Here is a 25,491-nt window from a genome sequence, read left to right as displayed (position 1 = left end):
ATGGACAAAACGGAGCTGATCCAGAAGGCCAAGCTGGCGGAGCAGGCGGAGCGCTACGACGACATGGCCGCCTCCATGAAGGAGGTGACGGAGCAGGGGGCGGAGCTGAGCTGCGAGGAGCGCAACCTGCTGTCGGTGGCCTACAAGAACGTGGTGGGCGCCCGCCGCTCCGCCTGGCGCGTCATCTCCGCCATCGAGCAGAAGACCACGGAGGGCAGCGCCGACCGCAAGCTGGCCATGGTGAAGGAGTACCGCGAGAAGGTGGAGGGCGAGCTGAGGGACATCTGCAACGACGTGCTGGTGAGTAGTAATGATGATGATAATAATGATAATACGTTTGATTTATAACGTACTTTTGACATTTTTGCACACCTCAAAGTGCTACAGGGTGGACTCATTTCACAACTGTTTCACAAATCGCACATTTAGGACTTGGTCATACACACATTTTTCTGTCGTGAGATGAAAAAGTTTGAGCCCCACTGATATAGAAACATGTTTTTTCAGAAAACTGTTGGGATTTAGAAGACATTCGTATAATCAGCCTCAGGTCTCAATGGGTTAAAATTGGTTTAAATTGGTATAATAGTTTTGTTTCTTTTGGTATAATAATCATTTGGTATGTCCATCTTTTGTTCTAACTCGTAGCGAGAATAAACTGAATGCTTGGCATTAAGTGGGGAACTTAATGCCAAGCATTGCATGGGGCTCACCGAAAGTAGTCCCATCGACAAGGCCACAACGTGTTGTGATAGGCTCTATGCACAGCAGCCATATTGTGAAGACATTCACAGGTGTTACCAATGATACTAATGAAGGCTCTGTTACATTCTGCTCTAACAGAGTCCGAGTGCTGATATTGTTCATGTTGGCTCACTGGAAACACTCTGCTACAACAGTGGGTTTCAAATTTGGGGTTCCTTAAGGGGTTTCCAAATGGCCCCTTTACGGGTGTGTAACTCTGAGAGTGTACAAATGGAACCAAATGGACCCGTAAGGGTCCATTTGGTTCCATTTGTGCACTCTCAGAGTTATGGGGGTCGTGGATATTTAAAATCTGAGAACCACTGTGCTACACTAAATGGAACAGAGCCTTCATTAGTATCATTGGTAACACCTGTGAATGTCTTCACTATAGGGCTGCTGTGCATAGAGCCTATTGGCTACTCCTTACTGTAGGACAGGTATGATAATGTATTTGCTACTCCTTACTGCAGATAAGGAGTGCTTTTAGATCTGCTATTTTCAAAATATTGATCTGTGGAACAGAGTTAAACTAAAGGTAATGCCTCAACTGCTACAATTCCAAGGGCTTATCAGGGTGGTGGGGTCCCCGGTTCGATCTACAATCTTGCAAATCGACTATTTTCACTGTTTTTGTACACTGGACAGCCAGGTTGAAAGTGATAAAGTGTGTCTGTGCTTTTTTCTTTATAAAATATTCATGTAACCACTGAAAAGGTTTGACAAGAGCTTGTAAGTCAATAATGACTACATGGGGTCCATTGGAACACAGGTTCCTTTTCCCCCTTTCCTGAAAAGCAACCGTTTTGTTTTTGGACACACCTGACTCTCACACAGTAAAAAAAAAACATAAAACGACAGCACCTCACCGCCACCCTATTGCCCTTTTCATATCAAGGTCCATTATTTATTCGCATTTTAGCCACGGACCACCATTTGATGAGATTTTAGCCTCTCAGATCCAAGACTTGGAATATTTTGTAGGATAATATTTTGTCCACAATTCCATGCTGTATTGATGTTGGTGCCATAGGAGAGATAACAGGCAGACGTTGATCAAAATAACAATTCTTTAATTAAATAATGCAGATGTTATTAGCGTAGAATGAAACCAAATGGACCCTCTTAATTTTACACTCTCAAGAGTTAAAGATCTATAAGGGTCCATTTGCTTACCTACTCTCCATGATTTAGCTGGGGACCACCTGGAACCCCCTCAAGGACCACTGGTGGTCCCCGGACCACTGGTTGATAACCACTGCCCTATAGCGTCTAGTCAAGATGTGTGTGTGTGTGTGTGTGGGTGCCTGTCTCTCCTCCTATACTAAGGTTCTCTAGCATTTACAATGTTAGAACAATTATCCGGTGTTCCTGTCGTACTGGTGAGCACATAATGAGTACTTCTATGAAGCTCTGAGAGGAAAGGCCCCCCTTATGGGACGTTTATATTCACTGCTATACTCTGCACAAGTAATACCTGCGAAACCTGGCAACATAGAAATTGTAAAGAACATTCAGGGCATATTTGTCAGTATTAGCCATAGATCAGGGGTCTTCAACGTTTTCAGGCCAAGGACCCCCTAGCTGAGAGAGAGATGAAACAGGGACCCCCTACTCTATTATTGTATACAATTGTGTTTCAGATTAAAGTTTTAGCCTCTTTGCCAAAAATAGCCGATCTACAAGCTCTCAACGCCTCGCAGCGCGAGGCGTTGAGAGCTTGTAGATCTGCTATTTTCGGCTAATGTTCCCCTCAGAAAAGGAATTCTAGGGTTCAAGTGGTTAATGTAAAAAAACGAAATCCTATCACACAAAGATTTGGCGGACCCCCTATATTAGCTCTGAGGGCCCCCTAGGGGTCCCGGACCCCCTGTTGAAGACCCCTGTCCTAGACGTCTATACATGGAGATACCTGGCATTCCTAGCTCTGACATCAGAGAACCCCTCCCGGAACTCCATATATGGAGATGGCGGAAACGTCTAGGACTGACGTCATAGTCCCAGATTTGGGCAAAACTGACATAGGCCACTCCTTATCTGGAGATGCCTGGCACTACCTGACATCACCGTAGTGACATTAGGGCCGCAGCCAACAGTATAAGAAGGCTTGACCTGCCTCGACAGAGTTGAGTTCCAGCAGCGACCCAGAGAGACATTAATCCTTCCAGAGAGCCAAGCATCAGATTCATCGACAGTTGGTTTACACAGCCTAAAGCATATTCTCACAGCGGCTTTGGATCTGGTTAACAAATCAGCCGATTATCAGTTTTATAGAAACATTTTATTTTATTTATTTTCCCCCCCTTTTTTGTGATTATTTTTGATTGATTACTTTTATTATTGTGTTCCAGTGAAGCGTAGATTTGAGTAAAAAAAAATCACAACCTTCCAAAAATAGCAGATCTACAAGCTCGTAGCACGGCACTTTGTGCCGCACTATGAGCTTTTATATCTGATTATTGATTGATTGAAATTTTTATTAGGCAAAAGAATGTAAAACAACACAGTTACATTTATAATACTTTTGTCTAAAAGGTCCAACCAAAAAAGTCCTTGCGGGCTTGTTTCCGTTAGGGTCCTTGAATTAATTTCATAGACATATATAGTAGCAACCAAACAGTACAAAAATCTACATAAAAATACAGGGAAAAAAATACCACTATATACAAAAAAAAGTGGAGGGGGGTCGTCTGTCTACCGGGAAACTGGTACTACCTCCTCTTATGGCCTCCAGAAAGATGAGTTTTTAGGGCTGTTTTAAATGAGCCCAGCGAACTGCATTTTTTGAGGGATGGGGTTAGACTATTCCATACCTTGGTGGCCGTGCTGTAGAAGGAGAATTTGCCCATGTTTGCTATTTTTGAATAGCCAAAGTATTTTTTTTAGCTGGAATCAAAAATGACGCGGATGCTTTCCCCGGTTTGAATGTGTTAAGTGGGCGAGGTCACCTGACATGAGTCAGATCTGGTGTTGCTAGATCCTTGCCAGAGAACCACTGTCATGGGGTGTCATAGGCTGTCATAGGGTGGTGCTGCTGCTCGGCCGCACCCTCCGCTCCGCCTCTAGACGGTGACATTGCGGAGCGGAGTGGTCACTCAGGGTGATCCCTATCAGGAAGCAGAAAAACCTGCAGCCATTGATTCTGTGCTATAGTCGGCTGATCTGTGGTCAGTGGAATGACCTTCCTTCATCCTCTCTCTCTGCCTGCCCCCCCCCCCCCCCGATCTGTTGTCAGTGGAATGACCTTCCTTTCACCCATTCACACCGGGGGAACGTGTAGGCCTGTCACAATTATTACATAATAATCGTCTGATCGCAATTATTTGAGATAATCGCCATTATTTTTGCATAATCATCATAATCGTTGAAACATTTTCGCACATTTCCCAATATTAAAAAAAAAAGCTGAAATAGCAGATCTACAAGCTTACAACGCGTCGTAAGCTTGTAGATCTGCTATTTCTGTTTTTTTTTTACATGTATAAAATGATTATATATGTCAATAATGTATTTGTATATTTAAGTTATTTGTCATATCTGCCCTGTGGAATGTTTTATTAAGAAGCCTTAATGGCAAACAGAAATAAAACATGTATTCATATGTTCCAATGTTCAATGGCCAAACACACAACTGAATCGTTAATCGCAATTGTTTGAGTGACAATTAATCGTCAACTTGAATTTGTAATCGTGACAGCCCTAGGAAGTAGGAACGCATCTGTTTGGCTATTCAAAAACAGCAGATCTACAAGCTCATAGCACTCAGAGAGATGCGGGTTGGTTTGGGGGGTCTTTGACATGGAAAAAGATTGAGATTCACATAGCAACACGAGTTTTCCAGAAAACTGTTAGGATTTAGAAGACATTTGTAGAATTCCCAGAAGCAAAGATTTTTGAGTTACAAAAATGTGCGACCCACCCCCCCCACCCCACCCCCCCCTACCCCACCCCCCCCCCCCCCCCTGACAACACTTGGAATTGTATGCATTAGATTTAGTTCGACTCGGTTCCACAGATAAACATGACACGATGACACTGCGTTTCAAGCTTGTGGATCCGCTACTTTTGATGCTTTCCTGTGATGCTGTAGTATGAAGGAGGGCATTAACTTATGGAAAAACACAAAGTTAGAATATGGAGATAAGAGCTATCTGTCCGACAGCGACGATTTCCTTCCATAAACCTCCTGAATGACATTTCTGAAATATTCTTCTAATGTTGGAGATGTTAGGAATCATTGAGTGTGTGTGTGTGTGTGTGTGTGTGTGTGTGTGTGTGTGTGTGTGTGTGTGTGTGTGTGTGTGTGTGTGTGTGTGTGTGTGTGTGTGTGTGTGTGTGTGTGTGTGTGTGTGTGTGTGTCTCAACACTGTACACTGGTGTCATTGTGACATCATCAGGCTGTGTGGGATGCACTGGAGCCTGGGGGGCAAATTCCCCGTCGGTGAGACTGTGGCCTTTAACCTTGATGTCTGTCTCTCTCTCTCTCGTGTGTCTTTCTCTCTATGTGTGTGTGTGTGTGTGTGTGTGTGTCTGTCTCTCTCTCTCTTGTCTTTGTTCCTGGGTGATAGCTGTTGTCAGCCATCAGTGATTTATGTACATGTAACTTGGACTACATGCACATTAAAACATCCCCAGTGTTAAATTAAACCAACACTGAGCATCAGACTATACAGTAGTAGTACAGTAGTATTAGCTCCATGACTCCTAGATCAGAGTGTTTGTTTCACACAGCAGGGTGTGCCAGGTGGGTGGGGGTGGGGTTTCCTCTGTGTGGAGATAACTCTGCTAAAGTGTCTAGACTTTGAGGTAAAGTGACCGCTTGGGAATCAGAAGGTTACCGGTTCAAACCGTGTGTGTGTGTGTGTGTGTGTGTGTGTGTGTGTTTGTAGGCGTGTGCATGTTACCAAGGTGCACTAGGGTATTGGTTCTGAAACTGGGGTCCGGGGACCCCCAGAGGTCCTTGAGGGAGTTCCAGGGGGTCCCCAGCTAAATGGTGGATAGTTAGGAACTAAATGGACCCTTATGGGTCTGTAACTCTGCGAGTGTACAAATGGACATTTGGAGAGTTAAATTAACACATTGGGTGCCAGAGGTTTATTAAAATATTATACGTTCAGTGCCTGCATTTCTTCCATCCACTTACGTTATACGTTTCGTGCTGTAGAAGCCCCGACGCTGAAGTGCATGTAAACAGAGCGTGCGTGCGAGACGACGGAGGGTCCCGACTAACGCCTGGAACAATAATATTTCCAACGCGATCCTCCATTGCAGCGTGATCGCCGATCGTCTCCCTTTGTCTCCATAGTTCAGCAAAACACTGTGTGTGTGTGTGTGTGTGTGTGTGTGTGTGTGTGTGTGTGTGTGTGTGTGTGTGTGTGTGTGTGTGTGTGTGTGTGTGTGTGTGTGTGTGTGTGTGTGTGTGTGTGTGTGTGTGTGTGTGTGTTGTGTGTTGTGTGCGCGCAGTGAGCACAAAGGCTGGTGATGGTGAGTTGAAGGCAGACAGGCTGGTTGCTGGTGTGATGTCAGTCATGTGTCCGTGTGCCTTCAGGACACTCATTACACAGTGTCTCATGATACCTGAGCTCATATGTTTCACTGCTACCACGTTAGCATGAAGAAAAAAACACTAATCCATAGCAGTGTTCTCACAACTGTGTGTGTGGGGGGTGAGCACAAAGGCTGGTGATGGTTAGAAAAAAAAACACTTAATCCATAGCAGTGTTCTGTTCTCACAACCTTTTCATGTGAAGGACCCCCAAATTGATATGTATTTGGCTGCGGACCCCCAGCTCGTATTTTGTGAAAGTGACCTCCAGAAGCAAAGATTTGTTTGCTTTAAAAAAATATACATTCATATTCAAAGATTTGCACACATTTTCACGTTTGCACCATGAGCTTGTATATCTGTTATTTTTGAATTGCCAAAGTGTAAAATAATGCTTTTTTTTTTTTAGCTCAAATCAAAAAGTGACACAGATGCGTTCCAGGTCTTAATGGGTTAATGATTCCTGATGCTAATTTAGTAACTAATTGTAACTCATTTAGCTCGGGGACCCCCTGGTACCCCCTCAAAAACCCCCGGCGGGTCCCCGGACCCCACTTTGAGAACCAATGATCCATAGGACACTCATTACAGTGTGTCTCACTGATACCTGAGCACATACACGCTGTTGTAAGGGAAGACACCTCTTCTCTCCAGTGTAGGTGTGAGGGCCGGTCCTCCAGTGTGTGTAAAGGTCTTGAGGTTAACGTAGGTGTGAGGGCCAGGTCCTCTAGTGTGTGTAAAGGTCTTGAGGTGAACGTAGGTGTGAGGGCCAGGTCCTCTAGTGTGTGTAAAGGTCTTGAGGTGAACGTAGGTGTGAGGGCCGGTCCTCCAGTGTGTGTAAAGGTCTTGAGGTGAACGTAGGAGGTTCAGAATGTGTCCTCAGTGCTGTAAGAGGAAGGCGGGGAAAGTCCCTTGACTGTCAATGGATTCTATATACTATATAAACCATTCAATCCTAGCGCGGCACTCTGTGCTTGTAGATCTGCTATTTTTGAATGGCCAAAGAAATCTTAAAATGACACGGATGCGTTCCCGGTCTTAATGGAATCATGTATTGCACAGTCTCTTGTTTTACAACACTACAACCTCATATGTACAGGGTTATGTGTGCCTGTGTCACTGTCAAAACAGCAGATCTACAAGCATCTCCACACTCCTACCATTGAGACATTTAGACCCTGGTGTCGGGTGGGACACCCAACTGGTTGACGGTGTCAATAAAGTTATTTGAAGCAGGTGCAGCCATATTGGACACTAGATATTCGTCGTCTTTGTTGTAGTTTTGACAGGATTGCAGTTACCTCTCTCTGTCAGGAGGAGAGGACATAAAACGTACAGATAATAGCTTTACTTTATGCTGCTGTGGTTTACATACACACACTAGAGTTCTCAACGGGCCTGAAAGTTAAGGCCCGGCCCTAACTGGGCCCTACTGGGCCGGCCCAAGGCTCGGCTCGGCCCGGCCCGAACATTGTGTGCTTAACCCATTAAGACCTGGGACGCATCTGTGTCATTTTTAGATTTGAGCTAAAAAGTATTATTTTACACTTTGGCTATTCAAAAATAGCAGATATACAAGCTCATAGCACGGCACCGAGTGCCACGCTATGAGCTCGTAGATCTGCTATTTTTTTTAAATCGTGAAAATGTGTGCAAATCCTTTAATATATATTGTTTTAAAGCAAACATTAAATCAAATATTTGCTTCTGGGGGTCCCTGGAATAACATATTTTGAGATGGGGGTCCTTGACATGAAAAAGTTTGAGCACCACTGATATAAAAACATACGTTTTTAAAAAAACTGTTGGGATTTAGAAGACATTTATAGCATCGGCTTCAGGTCTTAATGGTTGTTAATGTCCTCAAAGTAACTCATCCAACAAGCTTTGAACTGAGCAGATTGGACCTTCCGTTCCAGAGATAATGTCCAAAACATCTTGAAAACAGTCACTTTTGCCAATTTTCGATTGAGTTTTGGCCATTGTCGCCTGTTTTGCTTCAATAGCACAGTCCAGGAAGGTCGGACAGTGACAAACTAGATACCTGAGGAAAGTTCACTTTGAGCCGCATCCAACACATCCACTGCCATGTCCACCGGCCTTACCGTTAGGCCGCTAGGGGCAGTTGAAATGTGTTTTTTGGGGGGTAATTATTTTTTCTTCATGGAACCGGAGGCTCGGCCGGGCCCCTCTAATTAGCATAGATTTTGGTGGTCAGGTATGGTCGGGTTCAGGCAGAATTTGAGAACTCTTTAACACACACCTTACACAATACACGCACCCGATATTGTCTACACCCTGTCTCCCTTTGTCTCCATAGTTCAGCAAAACACTGTGTGTGTGTGTGTGTGTGTGTGTGTGTGTGTGTGTGTGTGTGTGTGCGTGTGCGTGTGTGTGTGTACACACTTGTCCTTGTATTACTACACTAGTGAGGGTCCCCCCAAGTATATAGTACAATTTGAGATCAGCTGTTTTTGGCTTTACGGTTATGGTTAAAAACGGCAAGAAATTGTGAAAATAAATGTCTGTCCTTCTGACATTTGGATGTCCTCACAAGTATAGTTATACGTACGTGTGTGTGTGTGTGTGTGTGTGTGTGTGTGTTGTAACTGGGTCAAGAGATTGGTGGTGCAGTTGGATTAAGTGTAGCTATATGTGCTGTATTGTTTGTCTGGTCGCACTATGGGCCACACACACACACACACACACACACACACACACACACACACACACACACACACACACACACACACACACACACACACACACACACACACACACACACACACACACACACACACACACACACACACGGAGAGCAAGAGGCTTTGAAATGCTCAGTGAACACTATACAGGAAATGTCACAGGTTCAAACCCCTCCCCCCTTTGTGTCCTCTGTCAAAAGGTTCCTCAAAGGTTAACCCAGAACAAGAGCAGTATTTAAATGGTTCAAATGAACACTCAAAATACAGGAAAACAATGATGTCTTTCTATATCTTTGCTGTGTTTAGCGCCCTACTTGATCATACTACGACGTCACAACAGTATCAACAGTAGCAGATCTGCAAGCTCGAAACGCGGCGCGAAGCGACGCGCTTTGAGCTTGTAGATCTGCTACTTTTACTATTTTTGAATTTGAATCCTGAAAAGTAACAGTTTTCCACCCGACAGAGACCAGAAAATATATGTTTTAATAAAATAATTGATTTGAGGAATTGTTATAATTCTTTTCCCAAAAAAAGTCAAAAAGTTATGAGCTTGATTTACAAGCCCACAACGCGTTGGGATGGGACATGTTGTGAGCTTTTAGATCGGCTATTTTCACTATTTCTCTGTTGGTATGGATGTTCCCCTGAACACAGCTAACTGTGTTGGTATGGATGTTCCCCTGAACACAGCTAACTGTGTTAGTATAGATGTTCTCCTGAACACAGCTAACTGTGTTAGTATAGATGTTCTCCTGAACACAGCTAACTGTGTTAGTATAGATGTTCTCCTGAACACAGCTAAATGTGTTGGTATAGATGTTCTCCTGAACACAGCTAACTGTGTTGGTATAGATGTTCTCCTGAACACAGCTAACTGTGTTGGTATAGATGCTCAGCAAACCGGATGCCCCGCGTCTGAGTCAAACCCCCAGAGTCTGCAGTAGTGGGCAGGTACTTTACCCTGCACCACCCGAGCTCTCTCGCTCTCTGATGTTAGTTCAGAATACATCTCTCTCTCTCTCACTCTCACTCTCTCTAATGCTAGTTCAGAATGCATCTCTCTCTCTGATGCTAGTTCAGGATTCATGTCTCTCTCTGATGCTAGTTCAGAATGCATCTCTCTCTGATGCTTGTTCAGAATTCATGTCTCTGTCTCTGATGCTTGTTCAGAATTCATGTCTCTCTCTCTGATGCTAGTTCAGATTGCATCTCTCTCTGATGCTAGTTCAGAATTCATGTCTCTGTCTCTGATGCTAGTTCAGAATTCATGTCTCTGTCTCTGATGCTAGTTCAGAATTCATGTCTCTGTCTCTGATGCTTGTTCAGAATTCATGTCTCTCTCTCTGATGCTAGTTCAGAATGCATCTCTCTCTGATGCTAGTTCAGAATGCATCTCTCTCTGATGCTAGTTCAGAATGCATCTCTCTCTGATGCTAGTTCAGAATGCATCTCTCTCTGATGCTTGTTCAGAATGCATCTCTCTCTCTGATGCTAGTTCAGAATTCATGTCTCTGTCTCTGATGCTAGTTCAGAATACATCTCTCTCTCTCTCTCTCTCTCTCTCTCTCTCTCTCTGCGTGTTCAGAATACATCTCACTTTCTTTCTCTGTCTCTGATGCTAGTTCAGAATGCATCTCTCTCTGATGCTAGTTCAGAATACATCTATCTCTCTCTCTCTCTCTCTCTCTCTCTCTGTCTCTGATACTAGTTCAGTGTACATCTCTCTTTGTCTCTGATGCTTTGTCTCTAGATAATATCCAAAATACCAGATAATCTCTAGTGTTATATATATATCACAATATGTACAGCAGGCTTACAATTCACTTTAAGTCACTAATCCACAGACAGTCTTAATGCACCCCCCCCCCCCCCCCCCCACACCCCCACACACACACACACACACACACACACACACACACACACACACACACATACACACGCGTGCTGGTCTAATACAACATATCGTTTCTGTTGGGTCCAAAACTGTTAGTTTTCAGGAGCAGGAGCACTAGGGTTTCACTAGGGTTTCACTAGGGTTTCACACGGTAGAAGCATGAGCAGTGGCCTTTTAAGTGTGGAAGTGTTGCAATACCAGATTTGACCACCAGGCGACGGCCACTTCACTGTTCTACTGTGCCTCTGGGGGCGTGGTTAAAATGAGGAGATGAGAGGTTTCTGCCCGACAACAAGATGCTTCTATTGCACCACTTTATGTGTTCTAATCCTCAGCAGTGAGGAATCTCTGACCCAGACACACACACACACACACACACACACACACACACACACACACACTCTCTCTCTAGGCTTGTGTGTGAGTGTGTGACATGTAGGTCAGTGTATGTTGATGTGTTGTAGTTGTGTTATTGTAGCATCTGGTTGAACAGCTGCTGCTACAGTCATCATTACGTAACACTGTTGTCCACACACACACACACACACACACACACACACACACACACACACACACACACACACACACACACACACACACACACACACACACACACACGGTTACAACCCATGACTGCATGACTTAGTGCACATGTGTAATTTTAAATGACACATCGCCTGATTATTTGAGTTCATCACAATTATTTTGCATGATATTGAATAATCATTATACACTTCATTCATCTGTATGAAAACACAAATGTCACGTTTCTCTCATTATTTCCACATCGTTCTTTTAAGCTCTCGTATGCTCTTTTAATGACATCATCTTGTTGTGTCCAGAATCCAGATCAGGTAATACAGTATGTAAGTGTATATCTTTGTTTCGAACAAAGTGAGATGCGTTATAGGCTGTGTGTGGACGACAGCAAAGGACGTGGTCTGTTTTGGTCATAGTACTTTATTTATTTAGACTTTTTTTGTACCGCTCATTTTGTCATTTCTTTGTATATTACGTTATCTTATTTGTCATATCTGCCCAGTGCAATTTTTGTATCCAGAGCCTAAAGCCCAGTCACTGTATATATTAGGGATGGCCAAATGGAGACATTTTATTAACCGATTAACGTTAGGCCTTTAACGATTAATTAATCGATAACCGTTAAGAAAAAATGTGTGTAAAAAAAGAAAAAGTGTCTAGTGTCTCTATCTCTCTCTGGAAGAGGTTGCACATGAACTCTGCAGCCACACTGAGGCGCTCCAACACAAACAATACCAATACAAAGACGAGGAAGAAGAAGAATAAAGTGGAAGTTACGTGTGGTTGCAGGTGTAGACTTGACCAAAAAACAATTAATTGTTTTCGTTAGTATTAATCGGTTGGCGATTTAACGACGGTTAACGGTTGGCCATCCCTAGTATATATCTAGAGAGGGACTTTCTTTGGTGTTTCACCTTGATAGCATAGCTAAGACTATGCCTAACCCTAACCTCACAAACACTATGCCTAACCCTAACCTCACAAACACTATGCCTAACCCTAACCTCACAAACACTATGCCTAACCCTAACCTGACAGAAATAATGCCTAAACCTAACCTCAAAACCCTGTCCGCCTGGGCGAAACACCAACGAAAGAGGCTCAGCCATATCTAGAGCAGGGGTTCTCAACATGTGGGTCTGGACCCCCAGGGGGTCCCCACATGATTCTGAGGGGGTCCCCAGATGACAGTGAAGTGACATTTTAAGGACTTTTAAGACCTTTTTAATACCTCCAAAAACTAAAAAAAAATTGACATAAGAAAAAGACCATTACTGCATCAAAAATAATCAACAAACTATACTATAAAACCTTGGCCAAATTGTCAAATGATATAAGAAAAGGGCAAAATTAGCCGATCTAAAAGCTTGTAGATCAGCTGTTTTCACAATATTTATCTGTGGAACGGAATGGGGGGTCCCCAGTTCAAATCTGATTATTTTGGGGGGGGGGTCACTGCCTGAAAAGGTTGCGAACCACTGATCTTGAGAGGTAACCATGAATCCCCACCCATTCACTTACTATGGAGTTGCTCACCCAGCGCGTACTCGCCTTTTCATCCCTTCTTCCAGGTTTGGGGGAAGATGACGGGCGGGGCCTAATCTGGGGCCTCCTATTATTATCCCGGAACAATAGCTGATCTACAAGCAGCAGCAGATGCCATGCGATGCGTTGTGAGCTTTGTAGATGTAGCTATTATCCTTATTTTTTAAAAATAGCTTGTAACTCAATAATAGCTACCGGTACATTGGAACACAGGTTATTTTTTTCCCTATGTCCTGGAAAGCAACAGTTTTGGACATACAAGGTTTCCACCAGACATTGACCATGTGTTAAACGTGAACATGTTCCTCTTCGACAGGAAGTCATTGTTGTCGTCGGGCAGAAACCTTGTATCTCCATATTTCAACTTTTTACGTTTATTTCGTATTTCAAAAATGAATGCCCTAGTTCGTCATACAAAAATAGTGAAAATAGCCAATCTGCAAGCTCACAACGCGTCACGATGCGACGCGTTGTGAGCTTGCAGATCTGCTATTTTCACTATTTTATATTGTTTTTTTTTTAAATAATATAAAAGGAACGGTGGGTTTTGAGTTCATACAGGAAGCATGGTACTAGTGTTGTTCTCGTTCACACAGGAAGTGGAACACTGTCGATTCTTTGTATCTTTGTGGCTTTTCTGGGTGAAGTCACTGCCAGTGGGCGGAAACACTGGTGATCACTTTACCCATGTTGTTATTATAGGCACACAAAAGATTATATTCAATTCAAAGAATTTCTTAACACATTTCTGATAACATGGGGCTTACATGGCACACTGGTTTACGTGTGTGTGTGTGTGTGTGTGTGTGTGTGTGTGTGTGTGTGTGTGTGTGTGTGTGTGTGTGTGTGTGTGTGTGTGTGTGTGTGTGTGTGTGTGTGTGTGTGTGTGTGTGCGTGCGCGTCTCTGCTATAATTGACAGTTGCCATATATGGCAGAGACGCTGTTACTTATACCCATAGAGTTACTGAGTGAGTACAAAAAACCCAGATGGAAACAAGTCATAGTGTTTTCCTCTTAGCTGACCTTGTATTGAACCGTACTTTCCTGTGCCTTTTTTTTGCAAACTGCTAATAAAGTATTCACTCAATCAATCAAACATGCCTATTGTATCATGAAGACATGTGCCATGATTTTGTGAATGTAACCTTACTGCACCTATAATACAGTATGTGTGTCCCTGTTACGTATTCTCCTTTATGTGAAAAATGTGTGTTAAAATGTGTATCACCTTCACAACTCTCTCTCCTCTATCTTTGGTATGAGTTGAGTTCTGTGTGCGTGTGTGTGTGCGTGTGCGTGTGTGTGTGTGTGTGTGTGTGTGTGTGTGTGTGTGTGTGTGTGTGTGTGTGTGTGTGTGTGTGTGTGTGTGTGTGTGTGTGTGTGTGTGTGTGTGTGTGTGTGTGTGTGTGTGTGTGTGTGTTGTTCATCACCTTAAAACGTATTGTAAGTAGGATTCGTTATTGGTCAAGAACGGGAGTCATGCTGCCGTTTTCAATGAAACATGCGAGAAATGAAGACCGGCCTTAACCTCTCCTCTAGTCTTTCAGTCTGGTTTTAAAGTTGAGGAATGACTGTCTTTCTGACTGCTCAGCGTTCATCAAGAATGTCGTACTAGCCCAGCAAGTCTGTTAACCTCTGTTCCTGTCTGTCTGTCTGTCTGTCTGTCTGTCTGTCTGTCTGTCTGTCTGTCTGTCTGTCTGTCTGTCTGTCCGTCCTCAGGGTCTCCTCAACAAGTATCTGATTGAAAACGCGACTAACCCAGAGAGTAAAGTGTTCTACCTGAAGATGAAGGGAGATTACTTCAGATACCTGGCCGAGGTCGCCTCTGGAGAGGACAAGAAAGGTCTGTCTGTCTGTGTGTCTGTCTTCAATGTACACTAGTGTTGATTTTGACAGCAAATTTTGATTCAGTTTTAGTCATAGTCTCTTGAATCAAATTCCATTTAGTTTTATTCATATTTTAGTCATCTGGAATGTTTTACTGTTAGTCTAGTTTTAGTCGACTAAATATCATAAGATTTTAGTCAACTAAATCTAGAGTCGATTTAGTCGACAAAAATGTATTCTGGCCGTGCCTTGATGGCGTCTAAATGGCAGATTTTACACTTGGTTGCATGCTGAAAATAGCCGATCTACAAGCTCACAACGCGTCGCGCTGCGACGCGTTGTGAGCTTGTAGATCGGCTATTTTCAGAGTGCAACACCTGAGCGCAACCAAACCTAAAATGACTAGTCTTTTAGTTCTACTGGATCACTTCTCCATCAGTCTCTCCCTAACATTTGAGTCTAGTTTTTACTTGTTGACGAAGTTGTCAACATATTTAGTCTTAGTTTTGGTCATCGTGGCTTAGTTTTTATTCAGTTTTTATGGGTTTTCGTCAGTGAGAAAAGGTAATCAGTCGACCAACATTTTTCGTCATAGTTTTAGTCGACGAAATCAACGCTGCTTCAAGGTGACTGCTTGGCTTTTAAATGTCCTGGTGGCTCAGTCAGTAACAACTTTACATATGGCCTATCTGCAAAACCATGTGTTCAATTTGCCAACTCCACAGCTGTTTTACTGTACGTAATCCTCTACGACATGAAGGTGAACCGTGTTCTGACCTCTTGTCCTTCCTGTCAGAGACCATCTCTACCTCCCATATTTAACCAAAGAAAAGTATTAACAAGAACTTGTGACTAAAATAAGAGCGTTTTTGGGCATACAACAAGGTTTCCACCCAACAACAATGACATACTCTTTAATGTACAGAGACCCAACAATTCCTCCGTAAAGCAAACACTTGGCCACAGCAGCAGGAAAAACCTTTGAACAGAGCCTGGCTCTAGGTGGGCGGCCATCTGCCTCCACCACTTGGGTTGAAAAAGAGAGACAATGATAGAATCACAGTTTGTACCCATGTAGTCCACTGGTTCTCTTGACTGTACAAATGGAACCAAATGGACCCGCAACTTCACACGATGGCAGCTTCAAAACGAGCAAGTGCCGTTTAACCGCTCTCCACACATTTCATGCCTGTAATCCATCAGTCAGTTCCCTGTTTCTTTTAAGCCAAGCGGACGCACGCTTGATGTTTATTGATGGCGTCAATAAGTGTGTGGTGTGACATTTCACACAGTGGGTAGCCAGAACGCTAGCCGAGGCTGGGCCTAGGGAGTCGCGGGTGGGTGCGCGTGCGTGCATGTGCAGCCAGACATTTTGCGGTTATTATCGTTTTTTAATGTTTTTTTTGCGGGTTTGTGATGGATTTCCGGAGCCGTGATGTGCACGTGGATGTAAACAAAGCATGTCTGAGGGATGGGGGAGGGTCTGATCTATCCACCAGAGAAAGAAAATTGTAACCACGATCTGCCATTTTGTCCCAGTCGGCTGTTGTATAACAGCCGTTTTCACCAAAAAAAAGAGAAAGGAGTGTTTTTCTAAGAAAGCGGACGGCAGTGTCATTCTTTGGGATGACTTCACATCTGTCAATTCCTTCTTTCAGGGTCCTAGGATCATTCCTAAGTTGCGTTAGAGTGCCCTCTTGTGGAAATGTCCCCAAAAAGAGAACATTTTAAAGACTGAGATCTCCGTCAATGGCGGTCAACGGTTGGATTTGAATGAGTTAAGCAGCGACTCTGCGACAGATTTGCTTTGTGGTTGTGTGTCTTTTGACACTGCCTGTGTGCATGCAGCAAATCTCTCTAACCCTCAGTTGTTGTTCCCTCTGTCAGAGACCATCGGTAACTCTCAGACAGCGTACCAGGATGCGTTGGACATCAGTCAGAAGGAGATGAAGCCCACACACCCCATCAGGCTGGGCCTGGCCTTGAACTTCTCTGTCTTCTACTACGAGATTCTCAACTCGCCTGACACAGCCTGCAGCCTGGCCAAGAAGGTACGCGCACACACACACACACACACACACACACACACACACACACACACACACACACACACACACACACACACACACACACACACACACACACACACACACTAGGGATGTGCGCAGCAACTAATTTGACTGATGTTTAAACCACTGGTTCTCAAACATTTGAAACGTTTCAAGTAAAAACAATTAAGTAAAAATATGAAAACGATCAGTAATAATGATTTAGTATGGGCAGTGTTTAATAGACTAGTCAACTGTCTGTGCACATTCCTAAAACGTACACACACACACACTTTACCCTTTTTTGTATTCTTGTCTGTCCCGGCAGTCCATGCTGATCCATGTTACTTTTACATGGAGAAGCTGGAATCTAATGGCAGCATTAACAGTAGGGTTTCTCTCATGCAGACACTCTCATCCAGAGTAACTTACAGTAAGCAGGGTGAACGCATACATAGAATACAGAGAGACAGTGTGTAGTGCCTCAGCAAACCAGGATCCTAGGTAAACCAAGAACCTATCAGTCTGAACAATATACCAGGGGTCTTCAACAGGGGTTCCGTGACCCTTAGGGGGTCCTCAGAGTTACTACAGGGGGGGCCACCAAATCTTTTTTACATTAACCACTTAAACCCTAGCATCCCTATTCTGAGGAGAACTTTTGCCAAAAATAGCAGATCTAAAAGCTCACACTGTGAGGCGTTGTGAGCTTGTAGATCGGCTATTTTTGGCAAAGAGGTTTGGTGTAGAGTTTTGGAGCAGACCAAGTAAAAAGAAATAAAGAAAATCTGAAACACAACTTTATACAATATAGAGGGGTCCCTGGCTTCGTCTCTCTCTCAGCTAGGGGGTCCTTGGCCTGAAAACGTTGGAAGACCCCTGCAATATACTATCAAAAAAATAATAATCTGTACATTGAAACTATAGAAACTATCGTATACCAGGGTGAACAATGAACCTGGCATCTGTCTAAATAACATCTAAATTACAACTTAACCTTTGCATAAGTCGTCATGGTCGTCAAGTCAAGGCTAGGGCAGTGTTGATTTTGACAGGAAGTTTTGATTTAAGCAATATTACACGAGAGGGTGTGCTTTACCGTCATTATTGGCACGCCAGTGATGCGGTCATGAACGAGGCGGAGCCGAGTTCCGCAAGCATCACTGAAGTGCCAATAATGTAGGTAAAGCACACCCTCGAGTGTAATATTGCGATTATACAACAGTTACCAACAAAACACATCCAAATGTATTCATATTGTGGGGCAATTCATAATAAAAATGTTTCGCTATTATCCATTTCCCAGTAAAGAGAAGAGTTTATTTGACTGAGACATTAAATAGTCCCTGTAGCAGCGCTCTGAGGCACCGCCTCATCAACACAGCTGATTCCAGTAGGCTATATGCGCCGTCGTACGACCGTGTCACGTGGCCAAAATAACTGATCTACAAGCTGTTCACAACGCGTCACGATGGCGACGCGTTCTAAATATACAGTTGTTTGGTCGACTAAAATGTGTTTTGTCGGTGCCTTGATGGCGTCGTAATGGCTGATTTTACACTTGGCTGCATGCTGAAAATATTACTATTTTCAGAGCGCAACACCGGAGTGCAACCAAATATAAAAAGACTTGTCTTTTAGTTCTACTGGATCTCTTCTCCACTATAGTCCCTCACTAACATTTTAGTCTAGTTTTTATTTGTTGACGAAATCGTCAATATATGTAGTCAGTGAAAAAAGGTAGTTGACGAACATTTTTCGTCATAGTTTTAGTCGACGAAATCAACTGGGCTGTAGGGCAAGTGCTATATGGGCTAAGGTGGAGTCTGAAGAGGTGCGTCTCCAGATTACGATTGGAAAATTGGGAGTGAATCTACAGTTCTGACTGCAACTGGGAGTTTGTTCCACAGTGTACTATATCAGGGGTCTTCAACAGGGGGTCCGGGACCCCTAGGGGGTCCCTCAGAGTTACTACAGGGGGTCCGCCAAATCTTTGTGTGATAGGAGTTTTTATTTTACCTTAACCACTTAAGCATCCCTTTTCTGAGGAGAACTTTAGCCAAAAATAGCAGATCGGCTATTTTTGGCAAAGAGGCTATAGGTGTAGAGGGAAAAAAGAGCAGACCATGTAAACAAAAATGTTGAATCTGAAACACAATTTTATACGATATTGAGGAGGTCCCTGCTTCATCTCTCTCTCAGCTAGGGGGTCCTTGGCCTGAAAACATTGAAGACCCCTGTACTATATTATGATGTTGTGTAATAATGAACTACCATGATGCTCACTGACTGTTGGACTTGTCTTGCAGGCGTTCGACGAGGCCATCGCAGAGCTGGACACGCTCAGTGAAGACTCGTATAAAGACAGCACACTGATCATGCAGCTGCTCAGAGACAACCTGACAGTAAGTACACACACACACACACACACACACACACACACACACACACACACACACACACACACACACACACTCTGGTGGTAAATGTACTCAGATATTTTACTTAAGTAAAAGTATCAATACTGCAATATATAGAAATACTCCATTACAAGTAACAGTCCGGAATTAAAAATGTACTTGAGTAAAAGTACAAAAGTATTGGTAGCAAAATGGTCTTAAAGTACCAAAAGTAAAAGTACTAAAATGTTTGAAAATAGCCGATCTACGAGGTCACAACGCGTCGCAGAACTTGTAGATCGGCTATTTGCAAATAGCCTAGGTATGAAATGGGTATATGCACAACACAGACTTGTTTTAACCCACTAAAGGAGTAGTTCCACCCAAAAATACTTATTTTTCTATCAATTGCACACCCCATGAAGCTTTGAATTCATGGAGAGACAACGCCGGTCGTCAAATTATTATAACCCATTAAAACCAGGAAAGCATCATTATAATAATAATAATAATCATGGTTGTTCCTGTTCTCTCTAGTTATGGACGTCTGACAACGCAGCAGAGGAAGCCGAGCCTGGCGAAGGAGAGAACTAGAGCGCCCCCTGTCATCTCCCCCAGAGAACTACAACCTTTTTACACGTTCTTTCATTCCTTTATCGTTCCACTTGAATATATTATGTCAACGCCCAGTGTCTCCATAGCCCCTGTGTGTGTGTGTGAGAAAGAGTGTGTGTGTGTGTGTGTGTGTGTGAGAGAAAGTGTGTGTGTGTGTGTGTGTGTGTGTAAATTGAGATAATGAGTTAATTGTTCTCAACATGGTTAATATGGTCTCTGTCGAGTGGAAACCTCATGTCCGAAACTGTAACTTTTCAGCATTCAATTAAAAAAATGGCAAAGCGCAGCTGCGACGTGTTTTGAGCTTGTAGATCTGCTACTTTAGTGTGACATCGGTACGTATGATGAAGTACTTTAGTGTGACATCGGTACGTATGATGAAGTACTTCAGTGTGACATCGGTACGTATGATGAAGTACGCCGTTGATTTGAGAAAGAAAACACAAAAGGTTGAAATATGGAAATATGAGGTTTCTGCCCGACAACAACAATATGTTCCCTGTGTGTGTGTGTGTGTGTGTGTGTGAGAGAGAGAGAGAAAATTGAGTTCATTAATTGTCTTCAACATGGTTATTATGTTCTGTATGTGTGTGTGTGTGTGTGTGTGTGCGTGCGTGCATTTGCATGTAGAATACGTGTGCCAGATTTTTTGACCTGCTATTCCACTCCTTGCACCTTCCTGCAGCCTCCTGTCCATAAATAAAACCAATCAATAAACCAACAACTGAGGATAACAAAAAAAAACGTGTCAATGCCAGTCTTGGTGCTTTTTAAGGAGAAAACACACAAACCTCACGTTCTAACGAAATACAACTTGTGACTGAACGCTCCAAAAAAAACAAACAGCTAGCTGCTGTATCGACCAATCGGAATGCAGAGCTAAGTTACACCAATGAAGTGCAGGGACTCGCAAGAGAGAGTCCAGCGAGGTGACCCACGATTGTGGTTCAAAAGTAATTTTATATAAAACGGTTATCAACTTGTGGACCGCTTGAAATAGGCTTTATGCACAGCAGCCATATTGTGAAGACATTCACAGGTGTTACCAATGATACTGACGAAGGCTCTGTTCCATTCTGCTCAAACAGAGTCAGGGTGCTGATATTGTTCATGTTGGCTCACTGGAAACACTGCTACACCAATGGGTCTCAAATCTGGGGTTCCTTAAGGGGTTTCCAAATGGGCCCTCGCGTGTGTAACTCTGAGATTGTGCAAATGGAATCAAATGGACCCGTAAGGGTCCATTTGGTTCCATTTGTACACTCTCAGTGTAAATTGATGGAAATTGATGGAAATGGAACAGAGCCTTCATTAGTATCATTGGTAACACCTGTGAATGTCTTCACAATATGGCCGCTGTGCATAGAGCCTGTTGGTCTTAACGGTTTTAGTGTACTGTACGTAATTTTAAGGAGAGAATAAAAAACATCAATCTTTGGGATGCACGATAAGAGTCAGCTCGTCTGTATCGGCCAGCGATAGATTTGTGTTATGGTTTCGGGCTCGGTATCATTATGTTAGATTTTGCCCAATATGTCACGCTGAGATGAGGTATTGATTTTGTGTTGGTGGATTGACTGCGTGCTTGCCAAAATAAATGTTACACTGTATGTTTTCCCTACTTAAAGGTTGCAGTAATTTTGTGATGGATAAGGATAAGGATAATTCCTTTTAACAGGTCGTTCATGAAAGTCCTTGCGGTCTTGTTTCCAATGAGAACCTGTGAGCAATTAGGAGTTAAGAGTCTTGCTTAGGGACAAATTTAATTTCATCGACACATATGCTGACCTGGCCTGGAATCGAACCTGGGGCAACCAGGGCCTCTGGCTCCCTAGGCGGGCTCACTAACCATTCAGTGCCCGCCCCGGTAGACTTCATTTATCTCGTACAGAGGTGTCTGTCGCATGCTGAAAATCAGATCTACAAGCTCACGACGAGCTTGTAGGTCAGCTATTTTCAGCATTCGATGGGAGTATGCGTCAGGCTTTAAGCCTGCAACAAACATCCTGCTTCACAGTACACAGTGTAATGGTTAACACCGGCCGCTAAGACACGTGGCATTATTGCAGTCAAAGAAAGATATCGGCGTCAGCTGAAATGATCGGATCTCGGTGAACAATTCAGTATCGTGCATCCCTACAACAATCAATCTCCTTGGTTGCCATACCGGATATAATCTACAAAGTGTAGTAAAACCACCGCGATCTGTGCTTTAAACTGCACTGCTGGACTCGACACATCTCAGACCAGTCAGTTCCGAAATGAAGTGACAAATTGATCGACGCGCGGCGGCGATAGACGGCAAAGAATCCAGACCGGAACACGCACGTCAGAAACGCTTCGCGCTCTTTCTTTCCGCTTGCGTTACGTCATAACCAGCCCCCCCCCCCGATGAAACTTCCTTTCCCTCAGATTGCATGTCTTTCTAAAAAGAAATAAAAGTGGCACGTTATAATGTTATAATGACCAAAAAAAGACCAAAAAAATATGAAAATGTACATGCATGCCTTTTTTTTGACACTGTAACACTGGAATGGGAATACAATCACAAAACTAAACAGATCTGTTATAAATGTGGCTCTTTTTTTTTTTTTACTACAGGAAGTAAGGTGATCAGTGTCGTGCTGTGTAAAAGAAGGGGTCTTCAACAGGGAGTCCGGGACCCCTAGGGGGAAAAAGACCAGGCCAAGTACAGAGCCAACGGTCAAGTTTAATAGGTATTGAGGGTTGAAGTGGTTTAAATGTCTGAAAATACACGCTAACGTGAATCCAACATATTAATAGAGAAGATGTGTAAACTAAACTAAAACTAAAAAAATCATTACAAAATAGTGCTGTCAAACAAGTCTGAAGCGATTCATGAAATCTATGAAAAAGTTGAATCTGCACCCCAATTGTATACAATATGTGCTTCATCTCTCTCTCTCAGCTAAGGGGTCCTTGGCCTGGAAAACGTTGAAGGCCCCTGGTATAAAGTATGTCACAGGTTCTGGGTTTGTTTCCATATCGCTACGGCTGGGTTTCACAGGTTCTCAGAACCTAATTTGCTCGGGAGGTAGTAGGATACTAACCCTGAGTCAAAATAATCCAAAAGATGGCGTAAATAGCTGGTCTGTAGATCGGCTATTTTCACATTTTATGAGGTTTTTTTTTAGGGCCTACCTCCTGCTTCAGTGGTAGTTCTGGTTATAATGGGGGGGAACAAACCATCTCACGACTTAAAAACAGGTTTCTGGAAGGTTTCTACAAGGTTCTGGATGAACCCTTCCTACTAGTCAATGAAGAAGCCAGTTCTTCCTGGTTTGTGCACATTGTGAGAGCGTGTCTGGTTTTCCCCACCGGTTGATGTAAGAGATTCAAACCACTATTGTTTTATTGTTTTAGTTTTTTTTTTTGTTGTCTTTCTGGTAACCTTTTGATTGTAATCCCTGCAGCCTTGTGAAGATGTCCCCATGCCCTGCGTAATCAGCTACGTATAACATGAAATAATAATAATAATAATAATAATTAAAAAAGACATTTTATAAATCACACGTTTTGTGAGAATTTATTGAGTCTTTATTCCAGGATGGTTGTTAATCATTTAACCCTATATGGTTAACCCGTGAAGACCGGGAACGCTGTGTCATTTTAAGATTTCTATGGCTATTCAAAAAATAGCAGATATACAAGCTCATAGCACAGCACCGAGTGCCGCTTTTGCAAATCTTTGAATATATGTATTATTTTTAAAAGCTTCTGGGAGGTCCCTGGAACAAAATATTTTGGCGGCAATTTTTGGGGTCCTTGACATGAAAAAAGTTTGAGAACCACTGATATTATAGCAACTTAAGTTTTTTTTTAAAGAACTGTTTAATAGAATTTAGAAGACATTTGTAGAATCCCCAGAAGCAAAGATTTCAGTTACAAATGTTCGCTTTAAAAAATATATGTAAATTCAAAGATTTGAGATTTTCGAGATTTTTCAAAAACAATACCAGATCTACAAGCTCATAGAGCGGCAGAGTGCGCACTTTGAGCACTATGCACTAAGCACTATGAGCTTGTATATCTGCTATTTTTTTAATAGCCGAAGAAATCTAAAATGACACAGATGCGTTCCCGGTATTAATGGGTTTAGCGGAGTCCCACAGGGTTCCATGCTAGTGTATCTGTTTTCAGTCTGTTATTGTGGGGAAAGCTTTTGTTGAAAATAGCCGATCGACAAGCTTACAACGCGTGGCGGGGTCGGGACTACCAGGGGTCCTTGTGGGGGTTTCAGGGGGTCCCCAGCAAAATCAGTTTAACCACGTTAACCCTATTTTAACTTGGGCTTTTTGACAATAGCCGATCTACAAGCTCGTAATGCGATGCGTTGTGAGGCTATCTCTTTGGACAATGTTTTACAAATCTCTTATGGGGGTCCCTGGCACAAAATCTTTTCAGATGGGGTGGGGTTCCGCTGCGTTAAATCATGTTTCTACCATATACACACTGTTTATTCTACATGGACAAAATAATAATGAAATCACAATATGTGTAAAGCATCAGTTCATAACCTTTTTAGTGAATAGAATGTTATTTGAACCAATCTGTATGTTAATAACAAGGTAATCGTTGTTGTCGGGCAGAAAACTCTTTTATCTCCATGATTTATTTAAACTTTTTATGTCGTCACACAGTATCGCACAAAAGTTGGACAATAACCGATCTACAATCCCAAACCGCATTGGAAAAGTGTTTTGAGCTTGTAGATCGGCTATTTTTGGCTCATCCTGAAAAGTAACAGTTTTGGACATATGAGGTTTCTGCCTGACCGCAACTTAACCCATTAAGACCTGGAACGCATCTGTGTCACTTAAGATTTCTTTAGCTATTCAAAAATCGTAAAAAAATATATATTTTTTTTTCAAAAATCTGTGAGGATTTAGAAAACATTTTGGTTTTTTTTCGTAAATTAACGCCCTACTTGATCATACTACAGCGTCACACAAAAGCATCAAAAGTAGTAGATCTACGTCGAGCTTGTAGATCTGCTACTTTTATCTTAATTTTTGTATCCTGAAAAGTAACCGTTTTGGACATATAATAACAATAAAGTGTATTTATATAGCACCTTTCATGACATAAATGCAGCTCAAAGTGCTTTACAGGGTGAAAGACAGAAAATAGAATAAAGCCAAAGTGCTTTACAGAAAAAGCAACACAATTCGACAACAAAGCAGAAAAACAACATTGAAGCAATTTAAAACAATGGCATAAAGATAAAGGCAGGAGGATAATAATAATAGTAATAGCATTAAAATTGGAATATGAGGTTTCCACCCAACAGAGACGATATGTTAATGTTAATACAATGTAATTGTGATAAATAATGCTATTTTTGCTATTGGTTGTACAGCTTTAAATGTTTTTTAACCTGCCTAAATGACTTAAGTGGTAGAGTCCTGTTAGACCATATTCTCATTATTATCTCATTATTGTTCTGACTTCTTGGGAATATTCAAATGAAAATGCTGAGTCTCTCTCACCCCCCCACAGTGGACCCTTTGGTGGTCCTTTTCCTCTTGTCAAGGATCACATATAGAGAGCAGTGGTTGTAAAAAAGTGGGGTCCAGGGACCTCAGGGGGTCCCCAGTAAAAGTG

At 42.7% G+C, this 25,491-nt stretch overlaps 1 protein-coding gene across 1 annotated transcript; it reads left to right on the top strand.

Moving 5' to 3' along the window:
• Positions 1-20,610, top strand: LOC311063408 (14-3-3 protein theta-like; the record flags this gene model as incomplete). The annotated part of the gene is made up of 5 exons (XM_084082840.1): positions 1-300; positions 14,697-14,820; positions 16,692-16,855; positions 19,162-19,257; positions 19,789-20,610. 5 exons carry the CDS (start codon positions 1-3, stop codon positions 19,843-19,845), a joined length of 741 nt encoding a protein of 246 aa, XP_083938966.1. The 3' UTR covers positions 19,846-20,610.
• Between the last annotated feature and the right edge of the window lie 4,881 nt (positions 20,611-25,491).

Source organism: Gymnoscopelus microlampas (assembly GCF_963454915.1).
Source record: "Gymnoscopelus microlampas genome assembly, chromosome: 16".
Taxonomy (NCBI): Eukaryota; Metazoa; Chordata; class Actinopteri; order Myctophiformes; family Myctophidae; genus Gymnoscopelus; species Gymnoscopelus microlampas.
This window is presented reverse-complemented; position numbering and strand designations above follow the sequence as displayed.